Source organism: Scomber scombrus, chromosome 2, assembly GCF_963691925.1.
Source record: "Scomber scombrus chromosome 2, fScoSco1.1, whole genome shotgun sequence".
NCBI lineage: Eukaryota > Metazoa > Chordata > Actinopteri > Scombriformes > Scombridae > Scomber > Scomber scombrus.
This window is the reverse complement of record NC_084971.1, coordinates 9,905,127-9,925,569: the sequence shown is the minus strand read 5'-3', so window position 1 is coordinate 9,925,569 and position 20,443 is coordinate 9,905,127. Positions and strand designations below refer to the sequence as shown.

The window sequence follows — 20,443 nt, the reverse complement described above, 5'->3', positions numbered from 1 at the left end:
TGTGTGTTTAACCCCCACAGCACCACTTTAGGTGTTTTTTCTGGGTCAGCTTCCAGTTGCGCCCTACACAGTGAGGTTAAACCTGAAGGAATACATTCTGGGATAAGTTGAAATTTATTGTGCTTAATGAAGACTGGGGATGGTATCTGTTGGGAAAAGGGAGGTTCTGTTTGCTTATGGCTTCAGAGACCCAAGTGTTGTTTTATAGATGGTGTACACATGGTGAAATTCTTTGAGTTTTTGCTTAAGTCTCAAATGACAACCACTGAAGTACACATTCTATGTACTCTATTTTCACTTGATCTTATTTTTATTCATATTATCAAGTGGGTCTTATTATCAATCTTATGTTACATGAATGTGTTTTCTTTTTATACGTTTTCATGTGCATTTTATGTCCTTTTTCATGTGAAGAACTTGGTGTATGTAATTTATTTTGTTTGTTGTTCGTATTTATCTTGTATGGAAGGTAAAGTTATATCATTATAATTATTATCATTATCACTACTTTCATAGGCATATACACCCAGTTATTCCCTTAGGAGGGTCAGTCAGATTCTTTCCTTTCATCCTGTGTTTTCATCTTTATTTAAACAAAATCCACCAGCATTCTCTATTTACAAAATATAAAATTGTAACTTGTATGAAGAAATCAACTGTAGTAAATAAGTAAATAAGTAATAAATGACTACACAAAACAGCAGAGAAAGTGAAACTCTCTACATTGAAATTTCAAAATAAATAAATGTTTGTAAGCGCAGTGTGGGAGCTTTGAGTTTAAGTTTTCTGCTTTGAATCTGTAGTGTAATGCTCATAGAAGCGTTATATTTTCATTGTGTGACCTCACTGTTGATGTAACTCATTTTATTTACACCGAGTCTTATTCGATCACTACAAATCATTTCTACAACTTTGCAAACATGAACTTCTCATGTTTTCACAGGTTTACAAAGAGGAATATACAACCACATGCTTCAAACACACACTTGCCTGTCTCTGTACCTTAATGTGATGCAACTAAATAGTATTTTGGTTTGCTGCATATTTCACCTGCAGACTGATTCGTCTTTTCCTATCAGTAGTCTTACACAAATGAGTTCACTGGAGTGTTAGTGTGGTGATCACACAAATATGCACATTTCCTGTTTGAAGCCCTTAACACCCACAACAACGGAGCAGTCAGCTTCGAGGTAAGACACAAATCCCTTCACTCTCCTCTGGCCCCCTTGCCCCCAAACCTTTGTTTTTCATCATCAATATGTGCATTTGCAGTTTTGATCTTTAACTCAATAAACAAAGACACCATAATGTTTAATATATCCTTTATTTTTATTAAAACAAAATTTCAGTAAAAACTCTTATTAAGTAGAAAGACAAATTTTCCTGTCAGTAGTTTGCTCCAGCTGTAAGGCCACCCCCAACTGTACGACCTCAATGAGTGTTAGATGCTGAACAGATCTGTAAATCTGCTTTTTGCCCACATTAATGTAAATGATTACAAACACATACAAGCTCTTCTTTCAGTTTATAACCAAAGATCTTTGTTAATATTCTGTTAATGTCAAATATGTGAGCATTTCCCAGTAAATAACTTATAAAAGATGAGAAACAACCGAAAACAAAAGAAAAACAAACAACCATCTTGTTCATTTACACTCCAAATAATCTACAAATCAGCTGATTACAGAAGAGGGGGGGCAGCCCTACACCGCTCTCTCACAAGTCTGTCACAGACCTCATTTGTTCGCTCCTACTGAATTAGTGTCACAAGAAAAGCAAGTCTGTGTTAACTAACTCTTGACTGACTCTCGGGAGAAAGTTGACGGTATATATAGTGTCAGAACTACAGCATAGACAGCAGTGTCTGTTACAAAGGCGTTAAGAAAGAAACAGAGCGGTGAGCAGGTGCACCGTGCACGTTGAGCCACCTCTGGCAGTGTTTTTACCTACTACTCTCCTTTTCTCTTTTTTTTGTAAAAAACAAAAAGGAAGCTACATGATCATCATCACAAAATAAAATCTCTTTGGCATAGATTACCCACCCAAAAGCATAAACACACACACACACACACACACACACACACACACACGCACACGCACACACATACATACTCACATGCGCACACACATTCTTAGAAGGTTCTCTAACATGAACCTACAAGAATCGTCATTGTCAAACTTATAATCAGCAAAATTATGCTATGAAACAAAGATGAGCCCTGTTAAGATTATGAGTCCCGTACTCGGTGATAATTGCATATATTACAACAGGCTGAGAGCAGAGGGAATAATCTCTACTGACGACTATATTCTCTTCTTCTTTGTCCCATTACATCCCATTCCAGCTTCTCCGCCTCCTTTTCCACCAGTCTCTCTGTCCTGAGTCTGTAAGAAGAGGAAAAAGACATGAAAAAAAGAAAAAAAAATCAACAGAACCTTCATTAAAATTTCACAATATCATTTTTTTTATTTTAAATTTAAAATAAAAAAAAACATTTCTATATCTTTTATTTTTAGTCTATTTGTCTTTAATCTAAATAATGTATTAAATTAATGATTATAAATATACTGTCAAATTTGATCAAACTGCACCCACATAGTCCTGTTAAAGCAGATCAGCTGAGCTTTTGAGTGTTAGACACTTTTTACCCCGTACTTACATCGCTTCTTGTTTAGTCATGAATACTTAACGTTATGAGTAGAAAATGATTGAACGTTTTCAGAAGCTTTGAGATAACGTTTGCCTGTACTGACCTTTAGTAAGGCTCGGGGTACGCTTGTCTGTCGTAGGCCATACTGGCTGCGTATTCGTCATGCATCATATTTCCATCCATGCCGTCCATGGGTATATCACCTGCATATCCTCCATAGCCTTGGAAACCAGCATCAAGCTCTGCAACATAACATTTGTTTTTTAACAACATTTTCCACATTTTCTGAACAGTTCTGTAACTCTGTGACTACCAAGAAAGGAAAAAAACCATCATTTTTTCCTTCAGTGAGGTCTTGAGGTGGGAAACTGGCGGTACAGATTTCCCTGAATATTGATCCCTGCTCCTACTCACACATGACCTCAATCGGAAAAGTTCCTGAACATTTCAGGGGTAGACTGCATGTGTGTGCATGTGCTTAAGAGTATCTCTACACTTAGTAGCAGACAAATACCAAGGCCATAAAAGGAGAAAAGTAAAGAGAAGGAAAGGACAGGCATTAAGAGATAGATGCACACAGGAAGCCCTAGGAACACAAATGATTAAAAGAGAACCTGAACTCTTATTAGACATAGTGAAATGGTGATGCACAAAGAAAGATTAAAGCATAAAACAAAAGGGACAAGGCAGACTGAAATGAATGAGATAAGAGTCATGTTCAAGTATTCCGTTATATTCATTTGGATCATGCTGGTACAAGAGGACAGATATGATGCAGAACAGAAGACATGAAAGTGAAAACAGCTGATGAAAAAAAAGACAAAGTTTCTGACTGATTTGAAGGAAACATGAAAAAATTAAGGCCAGGAAGACCTGAGCTACTTGATAACTCAGTTTCTTTGAAGTCTTTTTTGACTGGAAAAACTCATTCCTTTTGCTACCAAATGGGGAGACAACCTGCTAGCAGATTAAAGCACATTAATGCTGCGGTTTGCTCTCTGTGGTTGCCCAGTGCTGAGGAATGTGCTGCATGTGCACATTTCAGTCACAGTTACTCACCATCTGCATAGGGTCCATCCATGGGGACGCTGTTGTGGGCCTGAAAAGAGTTCACAAGAGGACAAAGGTCAAAATAAAGGCAGCACTTTTATATATTTTATATATATATATTGATTGTCATTAAAGTGTCATGAATGATTTTATAATTTAAAAAACAGTTACTTATAAACAAATAGCTTCACAGAATGTACTTAATCACATCTATCAGCATGATCTTACAATGCTGAGAAGAGTTTGATGTCAATCAGGAGAGTTGACAGGATACAGAAATGTCTAAAAATCTACTTTTAACATTCATTTGTCTTGTCCTGGCAGCGGAGGGCGCCACACACTCACCATCTCCCATGCAGCCGGGTCGTGCTTGAACAGAGAGTGTGTGAGCTCCACAGAAACTCGCTTCTTGTAGTCTGAGTTCTTGTCCTCGGAGATGCGGAAGAGCACAGCTGCGGCATAAGTAGCTGAAAAAAGAAATGAAGGACACACTCAGCCATGTACAGAAAACTCCACACCCTTTATAACAATGTGTTATACTGAAGGTGAACTGACAAAGGGATAGATCAAATCCAAATTCTAGTCTGGACTACAGGAAAGCTTCCACAGTTTTGTTAAAAGATAAAAAATGAGAAAAACATAGTGCCGCTGATGCAAACTACAGCATGAGTGATCTGTAGTCCCTAAGGCCTCATATACTGTATATCTACTACAAAGCTTTAACAGCATAATATGTGGAATTACTGTATATCTCTGTATATGTGTGTTACTATGCCTTGTTACTGCCCAAATAGGTAGTTTAAACTGATTTCATGATTGTAGTCTTTAAATGTGAGCTGCAAAAAGTCATTGTGAAATATAGCAGGGTAAAAGTACACAGTCTTAGAAAATGGGTGTAGTCATGTACCTGGAAGCTGCATTTACAGTAAGTACATCACTTGAGTAAATTGACTTTGATGCTTTCCACCTATGACTAAATGCTACATCACGGTAAGGTAATTTGCAGTGCATTATCTAAGTGTCCTACCGATGCCCTCGTTGTTGGAGTGCAGCAGCTCCATCAGCGGAGCCGACGCTCCTTCGCTGTCAATCATTTCAGCTGACGGTTTGTCCAGAGCCAGCTCGCACAGCACGCCGGCCGCCACACGCTTCACGTTGTCCACTGGTGAGTAGAGAAGCTGGGGAGGGAAAGGACGTTAAATAAGTAAAAAATGAAACAAAAAAAAGAATGAGCAAGACAAGTGACCATGAGAGCTTCGGTCTGCTACCTGAACAAATAGAGGAATGGTCTGCAGGTTGGCGATCTCTGCTCTGTTGATGGGATCTCTGGCCAGGATGTGCAGAGCTCCTGTGCAGCCCTCCACAATCTCCTCCATCCTCACTCCATCCTGAGAAGATGAAATAAATAATAAATGTTAATCAAGGATACAGAAACATTTCACAACCACTATATTTTCAAACCCGCTTAAAAAAAACAAACAGACGCACACATAGTTAATGTGCAAACATGAAGAACCAGTGATATGAGTCTGTCATGTACCTGGTATGTCTGCTGGGCGGATGAGCCATGTTTCTGGGCGTCCTGGTGGGCTTTGAGCAGCAGGTTGACCAGGCGGGGGATCGCACCTGCATCCCTCAGAGGGGCCTGGTTCTCTGGGCACAGGGCCAGGTTACGGATCAGACCAACCACAGCCTTCGGGAAAGGAAAAGAGGCAAGACATGTTCATGGTATGGTTCAGTTATTGTTGAGCAAGTAAAACAAGGTGGTGAAACAACTTTAAGCTTCTGTCTCCGTTTTACTTTTTTGTGCATTAAAAAATGGATTTGATATTTTGTTGCCTCTTTAAAAAGGCAGCTCTTGTACAACAAACTGTTCATGCGGTCATGTACATTTCATGCTCTTTCAGGCTGAATGAGTTACTGGCCTTCTGCCGGATTTGCCATCCCCTCTGTCCATCTGTCCAGTCCTCCCTATTTCCCCCCTTATTTCTCTTTATAACAAACCCTCGGAGCATTCTTTTACTTCTATTTCAGCCTCGCCTGCTTTCAGTCACATCTTTTCCACCACCACTCTTAAAGCACCACCTCAGCAGCACACTTATTTCCCCTCAACCTCGACTATCCCTCTATTCTTCCCTGCCCTCCCCCCCTCTCTACCTTAATGACGGGCCAGTAGTAGGGCTGGTTGAGCAGCTTGACGATGGCGGGGATGCCGTAGTGCCTCCTCACGGCATTCTGTGCCAGCTCAGCCTGTTGGTGGCGTGAAGTCAGGTGGCGCAGAGCACAAACGGCAGGCTCAGTCACATCCTCTTTCTCACCGGCGCGCAATATGGCGTGGATCAGAGCCTCTACGCCGTTGCTCTGGGTGACCAGAGTTTTATTGTGGGAGTTGTTGCACGTGAGGTTAGACAGGATCCCAGTGGCGCAAGTGAGCATATTAAGGTCATCTGAACTAAGCAGGCCCACCAGCACCTGCAGCAGGCTGTCCATGCCCTCCTGGAAACAGAAAGAGAGATTTCAGAGAGGTTTTTTTTGTGTTCAATTATAGGAACTACAACAGAGGGGAGTGGAAGAATATGTGAAGTGAATATAAATGTATAAACGGACCTGCTTGGTGGCAGCATCAGACAGGTTCCTGAGTGTCCACAGACAGTTCTGCATCAGACGCTGGCTGGAGCCTGTGAGGTGTTTACCGAGAGCCTGCATCCCACCTGGAGGGGACAGAGAAGTTAGATCACTCAGCACTGAGCTACATCGCATAAATTGTCCTATTATTTGGCTCTGTGGTCGATGAGACGTCATTATCCACAACTGAGGCACCGAATACCTGGTGCACCTGTGTGACCAGCTTGCACTCACACAGGTGTTTGCTCAAAAAAGAAGAAGAAGAAGAAAAAAAAGGCATTTATTACATACCAGCCTCCACAATGGCAGGCTTGTTGCTGGGGCACACAGAGAGGACTTTGAGCACACGGCTTGTGGTCCACAGCAGCTTCTCATAGCTGTAGTTTCTCATGATGTGAACAAGACCCTCGGGACCCCCGTTGGCAAGAATGATGAGCTGTGAAATTGAGGGATAGTGTGAGTATATATGAGTATGTGTTGGCAGAAACTTAGATTTTTGTTTTTTTTAACACTCTGGATCTTTTGTGTCTGATTCTTTGTGCACCTAGTGATTACAAAGCCATGACATGGGTAACACTCACTCATTTTACTACTTTCAACAAATAACCACACCCAAACCTTCACAATGCCAGCACCTGAGCAACTTTGTTCACATGCCACACCCAAAACAAAACACATGCATGCACAAGCACGACAACGTGAATGGTCTCAAATTACAATACTTGGCTGCAAAGTGTAACAGACATTGTATCACGGTGCACTGGCACATAACCTGCAGTAAGTGATATTTAGACACACACATAAACACACCTTGCTCTCCTGATTGCCATAGGACAGCAGCTGCAGACAGTCTGTGGTGATGGCCAGGAACTTGGGGTTGCTCTTCTTCAGCAGGGGAACCATCCTCTGCAGGCCGTCGGCGAGACGAACAGCCATCTTAGCCCCCTCCTGGTGCAGCAGCAGGTTGTGGAGTGTGGTGATTGCATAGAACAGCACAGACTCCATGGGAGAGCTGAGGGAGACAAAACAGGAGGGTGTCACAGGTGTATCACAAAATAATGGCATGTCCAGTTGCTTTGAGTAATAGAACATCCCACCATTGGATGTGCTCACTGAGTATATTTCATGAGATATTAAATGAACAAACCATAAAGCAGCAGTACCTGAGCATGCGGACTAGAGCGGGGATGCCTCCAGACTTGAAGATGGAGAGCAGGCCCTCTCTCTGGTGGGACAGGTTGTGGAGGATGCTGGCTGTGGCCCTTGCGGTCTCCATGTCGCTCGTGTTCTGCATGGCTCGCACCACAGCGGCCACCATCTGAGGGGACTGCATCAGCGCGCGGCGGGACGCCTCCTTACGCGTGAGCTGGTTGACAATCTGTGCTGCCTTGCTGACCACCACCTAAGGAGAGATGACGACAGGAAAAAAAGTTATTTTTACTGGTAGATATGTATTAAACTGACTCTACCTGTTTAATGGTACTTTCATTGAAAATAATGTCCTGAAAATTTGAGAAGCTGGATCCAGATAGCTTGATAAAAGACATCTGGATCCAACTGGACTAAAGAAATAACATTTGGGAAATACGCTTATTCACTTCTTTGCCAACCATTAGATGAGAAGATTGATACCACTCTTGAGTCTTGTTGTCACTGTGAAGTTCCTGGCTAAGAAATAGTCATATCAGACACATAACAGTAGCAAATAAGATGAAGCGTGCTAATGTGAGAACCAGACAGGTTAGCTAGGTTAGGTGAGCATTTTTCCTCGTTTGCATTATTTATGCTAAGCTAAGCTGAAAAGCTGCTGGCTTTGCCTTCTTATTTATTGTACAGATATGAGAATGGCATCAATCTTCTCATCTAACTCTTATAACAGTGAGTAAGTGCAACTGTTTCAGTACTACAGTCATGTGTACGAACTGTACACAATGTCAGGTATAGAGGAAACAGAGTTAATCTTTTATTATTATGATACCAAGTTTGCTGGTCATTATAAATTTAAACAGAATTAATTAAATTCAACAGAATTATTAAAACAAAAATACGGCTAGTTTCAGGTTCTGTATACGGGCATGGTTCTGCATTCATCACCTGATCTTCATCGTTGAGCAGTTTGGTGAGCTCAGGCACGGCACGTGTGGCCAGCTCGGCGTCGTCTTGGTAGTTGATCAGATGGATGATGGCTGTCTTGAGCAACTGGGAGGGCTCAGCCAATCGCTGGACGTTGGTCATCTGGGACGGGTCTGTCTGAGTAGACAAGATGGTCGTGCCTTCCTCCAGCGTCTCTGGGAACATCGCAGCCCGCACCCGCTGGGCTCTGGTCATGGTGTACTGGGTATCCAAGTCTATCAAGAAGTGAGATTATAATGAGAAAATCGACCACATTTCATTAAAGCAAAGGCTATAATTTGCATATTGGCTGCTTTGACCCACGCTTTTTGTCTTACCGGGCGCGTCTTTTGTGACGGTGGTGGTCATGGTGTAATGCTTGGAGGTGGTGTAATCGCCATCGTCCTCTCTGACCGTGGTGGCTCCAGACTGGATGCCTGAGTCCATGCTATACATCGTCTGCTGCCACTCTGCCACCTTCACCATGCCACTGTCAGGCTCACCCACTGCCGAGCACATAACAGGAAGAGTGGGACGTCAGAATGGTTCAACACAAGTCATAATACCCCTTTTTTTTCTCCCCAGTGGACGTGCGTTTTACTGCTGAGCCACATAAAATAACTCTTTCAACAGAGTAACCTTTAGTTATCAGTTGTTTTAAGGAAATGACCTCAATATAAATACATGAGAACAATTGTTGGAAGTAGGAAAGGTCCCAATCAAAATGTGCAACAGTCACCCTAAAAGCACTGTAGAATGAGAATGAACATGTAAAAGCTAAATCTAAAATCTACATATATTCACATTATTCTGTTTTGATGATATAATGAATTTATGTTGATTTAGTTTGCAGAAATGAAAGAAGAGGAAAATAAATAGGATTACATAAACTAAATAAAGAGAGCTGAATTGTGTATCACTTACTTTGCATTGCCATCCTTGCCTCCCGTTACCAAAACAACGATGGAGCAAACCTAAAAAACAACAAAAAAAAGAGCCAAAGTCAGAATTTCTATTGCGATAAATGATAACACACTTTCACCACACATCTGCGTCATTTCATGAATTAGTCAAGATTCCAGCAAGATCTTGGCTCTCTTACGCAAGACTGTCATTCAGTTTTTATATGACAGCTCAGAAGATAACCCAGCCCAACCCTCCCCTCCTCCACCTCCTCCTTCCCCAGCCGGCTGTTCACCCTGACCTGAAAATGACAACGCAGAGTGGCGGTAGCGGCTCACGGGGGAGCAGCGCGAAGTGGGTGGAGAGACAGCTGTAAGCGAAGAATGCTAGTCAGCCTGAGTGACCTTTCACCCCAAGCCTCCACCCATTTAGCCGTGTGAACAGCCTACTGCGTGACGATCAGGAACCTGCTCGTCAGGTTTTGAGTCCGGTGGACGTGTGTGTGCGTGTGTGTACAGACGGTGAGCAAGCTCCTTGTCACATACAAGCCTCCAAGCTCTAAATGCCTGCAACTTTACTTTAACTGTTGTTTGCCTTATTTCAAATCCTACTACATATTGTTTTTAACGCTTATTTACTTTCAGAGCCTCATTCATACACTTTAAAGTAATTTGACATCCTAAAGGTGTGTGTGTGGTTTTTTTTTTAAACGGTGTTCAGATTACATAACTGGCATGCAGCTTGTTGGTGCAAGTTTTCTCTCGATCTCATTTCTTTATGAATCCTCTTGTTTTCCTAAGAACATCATTAACCAAGTACCAACCCTCATAAAGACATCTTACTGTATCTGTTTCATGTACTTCACCTTTAAATGTTTGCACTTCTGTTTAAAACACAGGTTAAAAATATGAATCCAAGACTTTACATTAAGCATAAGCACTTTAAGCCAAATATTAAATCAAATATGTAGGAAATGTTTCTGTGTGTAACTCAATTTGATGTCGCGGTCTTACTAAGGTTTGCTTACTCGCACAAGATCCTTCTTTTATTGAAAGTGAATCCTTTAAATAAAGACCAAACAAGAAAGACAGATTATCCTTAGATGAGGCTCAACAAACCCAAAATAACTTGTCGCTGTTTGAACTTGAATGTTTTCTGCCTCCACATTCTTGCCGCCTGAGTATCATCAACAACAGAGAAAATCTGCATTTATAACAGCTGTCTGCCACTGCATGTGACATATGACCGACAGTACAATGCATCCACTGTGCTGGTTAATGTTTTCAGATGTCTGACGGTTACTGACAGGAATCTTTTCTGAGCACATTGCAGCAGTGCATTGTGCTTTCTGTGTGTGTAAATGTAAGTGTGCTGATTTCTGCAGGCGCTGCAGATGTACTGGAAGTACCGGGGTGTGTGTGTGTGTGTGTGTGTGTGTGTGTGTGTGTGGGGGGGGGGTCCACACATGGCAAGGTCAACAAACAAAGGCTTCAACAGACTGAAAAAAAAGACATATTACCCTCCTCGAAGCTCTTTTGTTTACCAGCTAGCTGTGGTTCCATGTAATAAGCAACTTCGCTTATCTTCCATCTTTACTGCTAATAAAACAAGTCAGGGCGTCAAACTGCTGTGTTAGCACAAAATGGACTATAAACACCTCAATTACCACATTCATCTCTGCTTGCATTAAACTTCTTGGAAGCTTCGGAATCAAAATTGATCAGTGGGTTCGGAGTAAAGGAAAGATGAACTGCTTTGTCTTTCTGTTCATGAAGGCACCACTCTTCATCTCTTCACCCTGTGGCTTTGCATGAGGAGGTTTCAGGCCCTCAGCTGGCCCAGCCCACTTTTTCTCCCCCAAGGCATCATACTGCATGCGTGTGTGTGTGTGTGTGTGTGTGTGACTGAAACTCCTTTTTGTTTTCCTTCAAAATGTGTACTGAGCTGAAAATGACGATAGTGTTTGCAAACCAGAAAAATGTGTAAACGGCATTTACTTACTCATCAGTCTGTCTGCAGTTTTCTCTCTGTAGAGAAGTAACAAAGAGACTCACTTCTATGTCCCCACGTTTATTTTGTCTTTTCTACTGTTGATTTGCGTGCAACCTAAATCTGATGTTCTTGAACAGTCCCCAGCATGTCCCTCTTATCTTCCCCTCACCTTCATAGCTAGCAGTGAGTTTCAGGCTGTTGTGAGTCTGGCATGAGATCCTGCAGGGCCAGGCCCCAGAGGACTGTTTGTACTTGCAGCTACATGCTACTTTACAGATAATACCCTGACTCATCAGGGCACAGACAGAAACTATGCTTCTTCTTATTTGTAAAGGTGTGGCCCACAAGCATGAACACTTGTCCATTAAGATGGTAAGCAACTACCAATATTTATCCATTGATTAATTTGGAAAAGTGGAATAAACTGACAGAAATCAGACTGTTAGGTTTAAGTTCTCTAAGTTTTTTTTTTGTCCAACAGGACATTTTAAAGAAGGCAAAGATACAAGTGATATAAATGACTTTTTTTTGGAGAGATTTGGATTTGCATGCATGTACAGTGTGTGCTGCATGCCCATAGTGACAGAACGTTCCTGTTCTCTGTAAATCAGGGACAGTGTTTGTGTAGTCTTTGTTTTCCTGGGCGAGGCAGCGGGTTCAGCCAACTGTTGCAATGCCGCGACACGCCCTGTAAATCGCCTAGGTAACCGAAACTCCGCTCAGGCACTGTAACTGTGGGGGTTTTTATCTGCTGACCCATCTGATGTCTGGAGCAGGGCTCACTTGTTTACTGATAACTGAGGGTTTTTTTTCCTTGTGCGTTTCCTTATAATTACCTTTCCCCCCCCCCTCCCGCTCCACCACGATTGTCATGACTCTAGTCCAAGCAAAGAAAACCAGTAAGAAAATCATTATCCAGCAAAAGTTAAAGTTAAATCTGAGTAAAATGTTTATTTTAGCGTGTTATGCTGGTAGTAGATTGAGGTTATGAACTCAGTGTCTCTCAGTCATAATTGAGTATCACGACTTATCAGCTATTCCCTCCCCCGCTCAGCGCCGACAAAAAGCCATTGGTTGTATGGCGTACTTCTGACTGGACTTTGCTCTCTTCCAGTTAATGAGTGATGCATCCTCTCACTCTCACTGTACCTTGCTTCATCACCCTCATCACCCCCACCAACCGACATGCAGTTACATGGAAGAAAAAAAACACTCCTCACACCCATCCACTCCCACTATCATGTTAAGCAACAGCCACTATGGATGATTTAAGGGGGCTTCTTCTTCTTCTTTCTTTAAAAAAAACCCAACAGGCCTGCTCAGTAAAACCAGGAATGCGTATAAGTGAAAGCTGCCAGTGAACGCGTAGCAGCAGAAAAGCACAGATGATATCGTTCAGCATCCGTGCTGAAGCTCTGGTGTGACATTCCACACTCACACAGTATATTCAATCTGTCTTGTGTCCAAGTATAAATCTTGTTCACAACAGTTTTTTTTTTTTTAAAACACTCTCAAACCCAACTTACTCTCTCACTGATTCACTCAGAAGAGAAGAGGACATGGCTACTGTAACAATGGATGAGTAACTCTTCTAAAACATGAGATCACATTCACCGTCTTAACCTCCCCCCTCCCTCCCTCCCACCTTACAGGCATGTCCGACAGGGAGTGTCTCCCCAGCAGTGACAGGCTCTCAACTCAAGGGTGTGGCAGCAGTGAGGGTGTGCAAGTGAAATGGGTGAGGCTGAATACACCTAATGGCCAGAGGGGCTAAACTGTACACCTAACATTTTAAATTCTTTACAGTAAATCCTCCCACCGATTAATAAGTTGCATGGTTACCATCTGAGTGTACTTATAAACAAAACGCTCCAGTAGGGCCTGATTGTGACTTTGCTGGTCTAAGCTCTTCTTTCTGTCACAGCAGGAATGAATCGGGTCAGGGAAGAGGCCCAGGGGGTTGGAAATGAACTCTGGTCATGTTCCAGAGCGGCTCCTAACATACATGACTGTGTTTGCAGTCATTGGTTATTTACCCTCATGCCTGTTTGGCATGCGTGGGCGTAAATAACATGTCACCAGGCTTTAGCTGTCCAGCTCTGGTTTTTTTTTTTTTAAACACGCATGCTTGAGAAGATGAGGCTTTTTAAGATTCAAAAGGAGTAGTTTGACATTATCGGGAACACGCTTGGTCACTTTCCTGACAAGAGTGAGGTGAGAAGATACCAATCTTACACCTGCATGGTAAATACTAGCTGGAGCTGGCTGCCTATGCTTAGCACAAAGACTGGAAACAAGAAACAGCGAGCCTGCTGTTTGTGTGAAGACAAAATCCGCTGTACCAGCACTTTTAAAACCCACTAATTAACATGTATCTCATTTGTTTAAACCATTTAAATAACAGAAGTGTTAAGATGACATTACACCCTCAAAAAACTACAACTGCTTATTTTTATGTGAAACAAAGCTATGTTCATCTCCTGGCTGAATCTTTATATTCATCATACAGACGCGGGTGGTATTACACACACACACACACACACACACACACACACACACACACACACACACACACACACACACACACACACACACACACACACACACACACACACACACACACACACACACACACACACACACACACACACACACACACACACACACACACACACACACACACACACACACACACACACACACACACACGAGAATTTATCATTTGTTGATAATAACTGCACAATCTCGTGTTTGTGGGAGCATTACAGCTCTGTTGTAGAAACTTAACCTCGTATGGCGCTCTGTGATTTCTAACAGGCTTGCTAATGTCATGTTTAGGCTGACATACAAATAAAGCAGATTATGTTACGGCACATCTGTAAAGCTTCCCTGCGCCATCTGCACACAAACAGATCATGTATTTGACATATATGCTGGCTCCAGACACACACACACATGCAACACACACTCCTTACTATAAACTGCTTCCCAGATGACTTTAACACAACACCCTGCGCTCACACAGTCAAAGCCAATCCTCCTGACACAGTAAATGACCAGTGCAGCCAGCTGAGCCCCCCCCCCCCCCCCGGAGCAGACAGGCTGCACTTAACATTGTGCTCTCTACATCCCATCTCTCCATAGAGTAGGGGTTCAGCCATCCCAAAGGGACACCACTACCGACTACCCAACACCCCTTCCCAGACCTTTCTGGTCCCCAAAACCCCCTCCCCAGTCCCCACTTGTCCAACAATAGCTGTTATGGCACTGTAATGGAGGCAGCAGGGGCTAACTGTTCATTATAAATCAATATGGCAGGATGTGAAGTGGTGCACAGCTAATGGATTTATTGTGGTGGGTGACAGGAAGTGGCGGTCAACATTATCTGATTCACCAAAACACTGCTGGGTCTGTCTGGTCAGTGAAGGGAAGTTAATAAGGAGAAGCCGTACTTTCCCCCACACTGTTCCCGTTGAAGACACGAAACTATGGTGACAAACTACTCCGGGATGATTTAAGAGGAGCTCGGCTTCGTGTCAACATTTTGTGAAAAAACATTCACTTTTTCGAGAGAGAGAGAGAGAGCGCAATTTGTCAAATGACTGTAACAAGCAGCTGATAAAATCCAGACCATAGCAGGGTTTCTGTGCCAAGAGCCAACACAGAGAGAGAGAACAAACAAATGAGATACTGCTGGTGTGCAACAAACACAAGTGAATCTGTTTATATGTGGCAGATAGAGCACAGCGGGTTCCCTTTCCTTGGCTTCATCTGGAAACGTTCCCAACGACACAGTCAACCACAGTCAGCGTGCCAATGAATAAAATAAGCAGCAGAATGGATAATGGCCCTAGATCTGTCAGCTAATTCACTGCTGCTCCTTTAATGAGCTGGATTGGGCCAATGGATGCAGTGCGGTGGCTTTAAACTGGTATGTAGCTGTTTACTCCCTGTGGGATCTCGCTGTGAATCAAAGGAAATGTGAGCTGTCTCGGAGGAGGTGCCTGAGTGCCGAGCGGGATCGGATTACATGAGGCTGATGAAGAAAGGGGGAATGAGTTAAAAAAAAAAGAAGAAGGTGGGAGGGAGGGGAAGGGGGGGCGGTATGTACCCTGTGTGGCAGTAAACTCTCATTTGCGTGGGTCGCACAGCAGCAAAGTTCACAAAAGTCCATCACATATCAGACATGATGGGAGGAAGCGGAGGAGCAGTACCTTTACCAAAGATAAACTTCCATATCAAAAAAATAATGAATCACAACGATTTGGAAATCAAATGACAGTATCTTCTTAAAATAAAGAAATGATTTGAACTTTCGCTGCTCTCCTGCTCAGTTTGAGCTACAGAAGGTGTTTTTGAGGCGATGACATTGTGTTTAGAACTAAGCAGAGTGTGCTTCCCTTCATGTTGTTTGGTTGACAGAAGGAAGGAAGAGGATGAACTGAGTCTCTGATATGGCACAGAAAGCTTCTGTGTTACTTTGTTTGGGGCAAAGAGGGAATGAGTAGCAGCATTGTCCCATTGACTGCTGTCACAGTGAAAAGGAAACCGGGTCTCAAGTGTCCCTACTGGATGCGACCAAAGAGGCTGAAGCGCATCAAGATGGCTCTCTGTGTTTGTGTGTGTTCACGGGCCAAGTTTGGTGGCCAGCACCAAATTCAAAGCCCTGTTTATAGGCCTGAAGAGTTAGTTTTAGCTGGAACTGCTGCTGCTACGCATCGGTGTGCGGCTGAGCGCTGAGGCAATGTGACAGATGATTAATTTTTCAGGGAGATTAGAGGCACGGGGGGAGGAGTGGGAGAGGAGAGGATGGGGGTGCTTGGGAGAGCAGGCCAAAAGTCTGAAGGGATTCTAAAGAATTCAACACTCCTCTGGATCAAGTTCAAGGTTTTTTTTTCTTCTCTATGCAAACCAAAACCAAAATAAAAGAAACAAGTGGGTGAAAAATCTGAATATTTGAAGACTGAAAGCTGATATTATTGGAAACTTACTTATACTGCCAAATCAACAGTTATGTCATTTTTGTCATATACTGCCGTTGTCGGACCAAAACCTGCGAAATGTCAACTTCTATAAAGGAACAAAGAAGAATTGAAAAAGGACGTACAACAGCCGTGGTTGTTTGAAACGCCCATGCACTTATCTGCTGTTTGGTAGAGTATTCACAGGCCCCATGGTTGCACAACTTTCTAAAACAATGAGAGCATGAAATACTTTACAAGCAGTGAAACAACAAAAAAAAACCTTAGTTATCACATTTTCACTCAACGGTGACGATGTGCAAAATTAACATCCATTTGAGACCAGTTCCCCTGGTGATTTGCTCTCCGTTTCAACCACACCCTTGCTGTCCTCACTTTACTCAATCTCTCATGGAAGTGTAATTAAGAGACAGGGAGGAGGAGGACGAGGAGGAGGAGGAGGAGAGGCAAAACAGACACCACAGGGCTCATCAGAGTCACTATGCTTAGCAGCCAAATCATCCAACTGTGAAAACTTTTGAGTCAGTGCAGGAATCTAGTTCACTCCCTCCCTGCTTGGATTCGCAGTCCGTAATGAAAAAATCATCAATGGTAATGTATTCATGACGAAAACAGTAGGGTTCGGCTATTTCCAGCACGCTGTCAGACTGATGTGTGGGCGTTTCTGGACAGAGTTTTGATAGGAGATGACTTGAAATGACCATTCCTGGCAGACGTTACAACAGCTTTAAAGTGTGAGTGGTGGGAAGAGAAAAAAAAAACAGCCATTAGGCCTTTGACATTTTAAGTAAGGGACATTTTCTTGCCCTGGTTTGATTCAAGCAGGAGAACTGTTGAAAGTAAATAATTCATGTCAGCGACTGTCATGGGTAGGGTTCAGCTGGGCGACGCCAACTTTACTTGCTCAGCATTATACTACTGTGAGCTCTGCTGGAAGCGTCAGACTCGATTTGATTTCTTTCTTTTTTTTTCCAGAGACAGCAGAAATCTGTTGCATGAATAGATGCTTTTTGGGACAATGCTGCCAATTATTTTATTACTCCAAATAAAGAGGCACTAAATTCTTTGGCTGGATTGGATTAACCTCTTCTGCCTCCTCTTGCATCTGTCTTGTTCACTTTTATAGGTAAAGGCTGGAGTTGTTTTAAAAGTCACATGAGGATAACAACTTATTTCTTTGGTATTCTCTGGTTGGAAATAATCATAATGAATGGAGCGCTGGGTTTCTGAGAGGCTGCAGGTTTAAATATCTCGACTATGCTTCGCTTCCACGCAGGCCCCAAAATTAACACCCACCAAGCACCAAATGCTTTAAGATTTTCTGTTTAGTGAGTAAATATCTTAAGGCTAGCCACACACTAGATGGTAGATGCTTGTACCAAAATTGCCATGTAATAAAATCTGGCATGATGGCTCAGAGGAAATTACTCATGCTTGTCACTATACAGTGTAGACATGCACACCACACCGTAGACATGATACCGTTAATTAAATAACTGTTACGTGGCAACATTCACAAGGAGTAAGTATATGTGACACTAAAAGACAATTCATTTATTTAGCCGGTAAAAAAATATGCTTGACCTAATGGATTTTTCCTCATCTATCAGTCCCCCATTGGCAGGTGAGTCAAAAAGTTAATTTCAGACATTGGATCCAACAATGACAACAATGTCTCATGGATGATTTTCGTTTACGCTTCTGGAGGTTAACCCTGTGGAGGTTTTGATGTTGTCACACCACCAATCCTTTGACATCGACCACAAAGACCCCCGTCTAGCCTGACCCGAAACGTTATCTCTCTGCGTTCCTTCTCCATGGGAACAGTATAACACATCAGACAGGGTGATAGGCGAACACAGCGCAGGTCATACGACGTGTAAGCTCTGAGCGGCTGTAACCAAGCCCCTGGAAAGTACTCAGTCTGGCACCACTGGACAGGGACAGAGGCGAGGTAAGAAAAGTGAATCCACAGAAAAAAGAAATCCTTCCAGCGAGACAAAGAGGTTAGGATATATGCCATACAGTAATCCCCTTTGCAAAGTGTAGACCTATTTATAAACTGAAGGATCTCCTGGCCTCTTGCTCTGCTAATGTAGGACAGTATCAGGGAATTAAGCAGGAGGGGGGAGATTATCACCGTGCCACCACAGCTGTAGCTGCAAAATCTACAGTAAGTCACCCCCCCGCTTCACCCCCCTCACATCCTCCCCCTCCATCGTCCCACCACCCATCCACCCTCTTACCCGAGGGCAGACGGGAACAGCTTTCCAACCAGGGTGCTGTCTGCTGCTGCGCTACTTGATGACACAGGCCTACAACAAGCCCAGTCGAAGCCAAACTGGCAGAGAGTATTGGCACTCGGTCCTATTCAACCTGACACAAATTTAACAACCTCAGCTGGACGCACTGGTCTCCAAAATGTGTTTTGTGATGGTTTAACTCGCATGGAGAGCATGATGGTTAATGTGATTCAGTGTTAAATGATCCCGGTAATGAACAACAAAGGAGGCTCAGTTTTGTAGAACGTCTGGTTTAACATCTAATTCCAAGGCGGCCTGTGTCAATTTTGACTTTGGCGGATATTAAAGTTGGCTGCAGAGGACACCGCAAATGACTTAATCGCATAAGATAAAGCGGATAAGATCAAAGTCATTTCAACTAGATGCTGATTTCAGTGGATTTACTCATGAAATCAAATGAAAGAAATGTCAGTAAGCAGGATTGGAAATACCGCTGTCCTCCTGTCAAGACAGGAGCATCTGTAAAGGTAATGACATCATGGAGGATCTGGCAACACCTGGAAACAACACTGCTGGCATGACCCACAGTGTGGGAGTGGATGGGAACTCTAGCAACAACAACACATTTTAGGGATATGATTCATGGTCATACATTTACAGATGTGTGTGAACAAGACCCCCCCCCCATGTGTGATTAAATCATTCTATACTGTTGTTGTTCTTGATGCTGTAGATTTATATTTAGGGCTGCAACTTTAAATTATTGGTTAATTTGCTGACAATTTTCTTGAGTAATCGTTGGTCTATAAAAATATCTGAAAACTGTGAAAAATACAATTCCCCAGAGTCTGACATAATGTTTAACCATTGCTTATTTTGTCCAAACAGCTCAAAACTGCAAATATTTGCATTTCAAAAAGGTCTGAACCACTTTTTATTTAAAAAATGAGAATTATTCAGTCATCAAAATAGCAGAAGATTAATGTTTGTCCATTGAGTACTCGATGAATTGCTTCAGTTTATATTTATAAGTTAGCTGGAACAACAAACGCGTTGCTATGATCTTATCAGCATCTTAAGTGTCCATAAAATGATGTGACATTCTCACTTTGTGACTGTAACCTTTTTTCTTTCTTTTTTTTCTTCTTTTCAAATTGAAATGTCTTACATTGGAACGTTTTTGTTGTTGTCAATAATAACCTCTTTCTCTTCACCTGCCTCTCTCACGCGGACTCACATACACACACACAGACACAGACAAAGACACACATATGAAAGCGCGTGCACACACTAATGGCACTGTGGGACACTATTGACAAGTGACGTCAAGTTGAATGGTCAATACTTGGGCCAAACATCGTTATGATTCAGCAGAAAAATGTCTGTGAACAGTCAAAATGTGAGTTTCATGTACGACAGCAAACTTTCGGTGGCCGGAGAGCTCGAGCTCCTTTAAACGGTAGGCAGTAGTGGCCAGTTTGAGGCATGCGGAAATGGATTCCCAGTACGAGGCTGAATTTGAACCCAGGTAAAGCAAAGAGAGAGAAACACGTAACCAACCATTACCCCACACAAACATACACGCTCGTATGGAAAGCACAATAGAAATGACTGTGCGTAAGAAGAACGAAAAAAAAAACAACACGTCACAGACAAAAGACGCAGCAGTTGGGAAACTGTCGGAAAAAAAGAAGAAGCAAAAATACATTCAGTGAATCTTACCTGTCAAAAACACACGAACAAGCGTTTAAAGATTATTCCAGGACAATGTGTTTTTCTTCGGAGGGGACACTTCTCTATATTTTAGCCCAGTTCAATCCACTCTCTCCGTCGCTGTTGCCTCTGCTGCCGCTGCTGCTGCTGCTGCTGGCCGACAGTCCTATGA

General features: G+C 42.7%; 1 protein-coding gene across 1 annotated transcript; it reads right to left on the bottom strand.

Moving 5' to 3' along the window:
* Positions 1-1,307: 1,307 nt before the first annotated feature.
* On the bottom strand, positions 1,308-20,443 carry jupa (junction plakoglobin a). The gene is made up of 16 exons (XM_062428096.1): positions 20,281-20,443; positions 9,363-9,412; positions 8,777-8,944; positions 8,421-8,674; positions 7,490-7,728; positions 7,137-7,338; positions 6,618-6,762; positions 6,309-6,412; positions 5,859-6,197; positions 5,242-5,394; positions 4,970-5,089; positions 4,729-4,879; positions 4,047-4,168; positions 3,711-3,750; positions 2,755-2,893; positions 1,308-2,385 (listed from the first exon to the last, which is right to left on the bottom strand). The coding sequence occupies exons 2-15, from the start codon at positions 9,373-9,375 to the stop codon at positions 2,757-2,759; spliced, it is 2,187 nt and encodes a 728-aa protein (XP_062284080.1). The 5' UTR covers positions 9,376-9,412; positions 20,281-20,443; the 3' UTR covers positions 1,308-2,385; positions 2,755-2,756.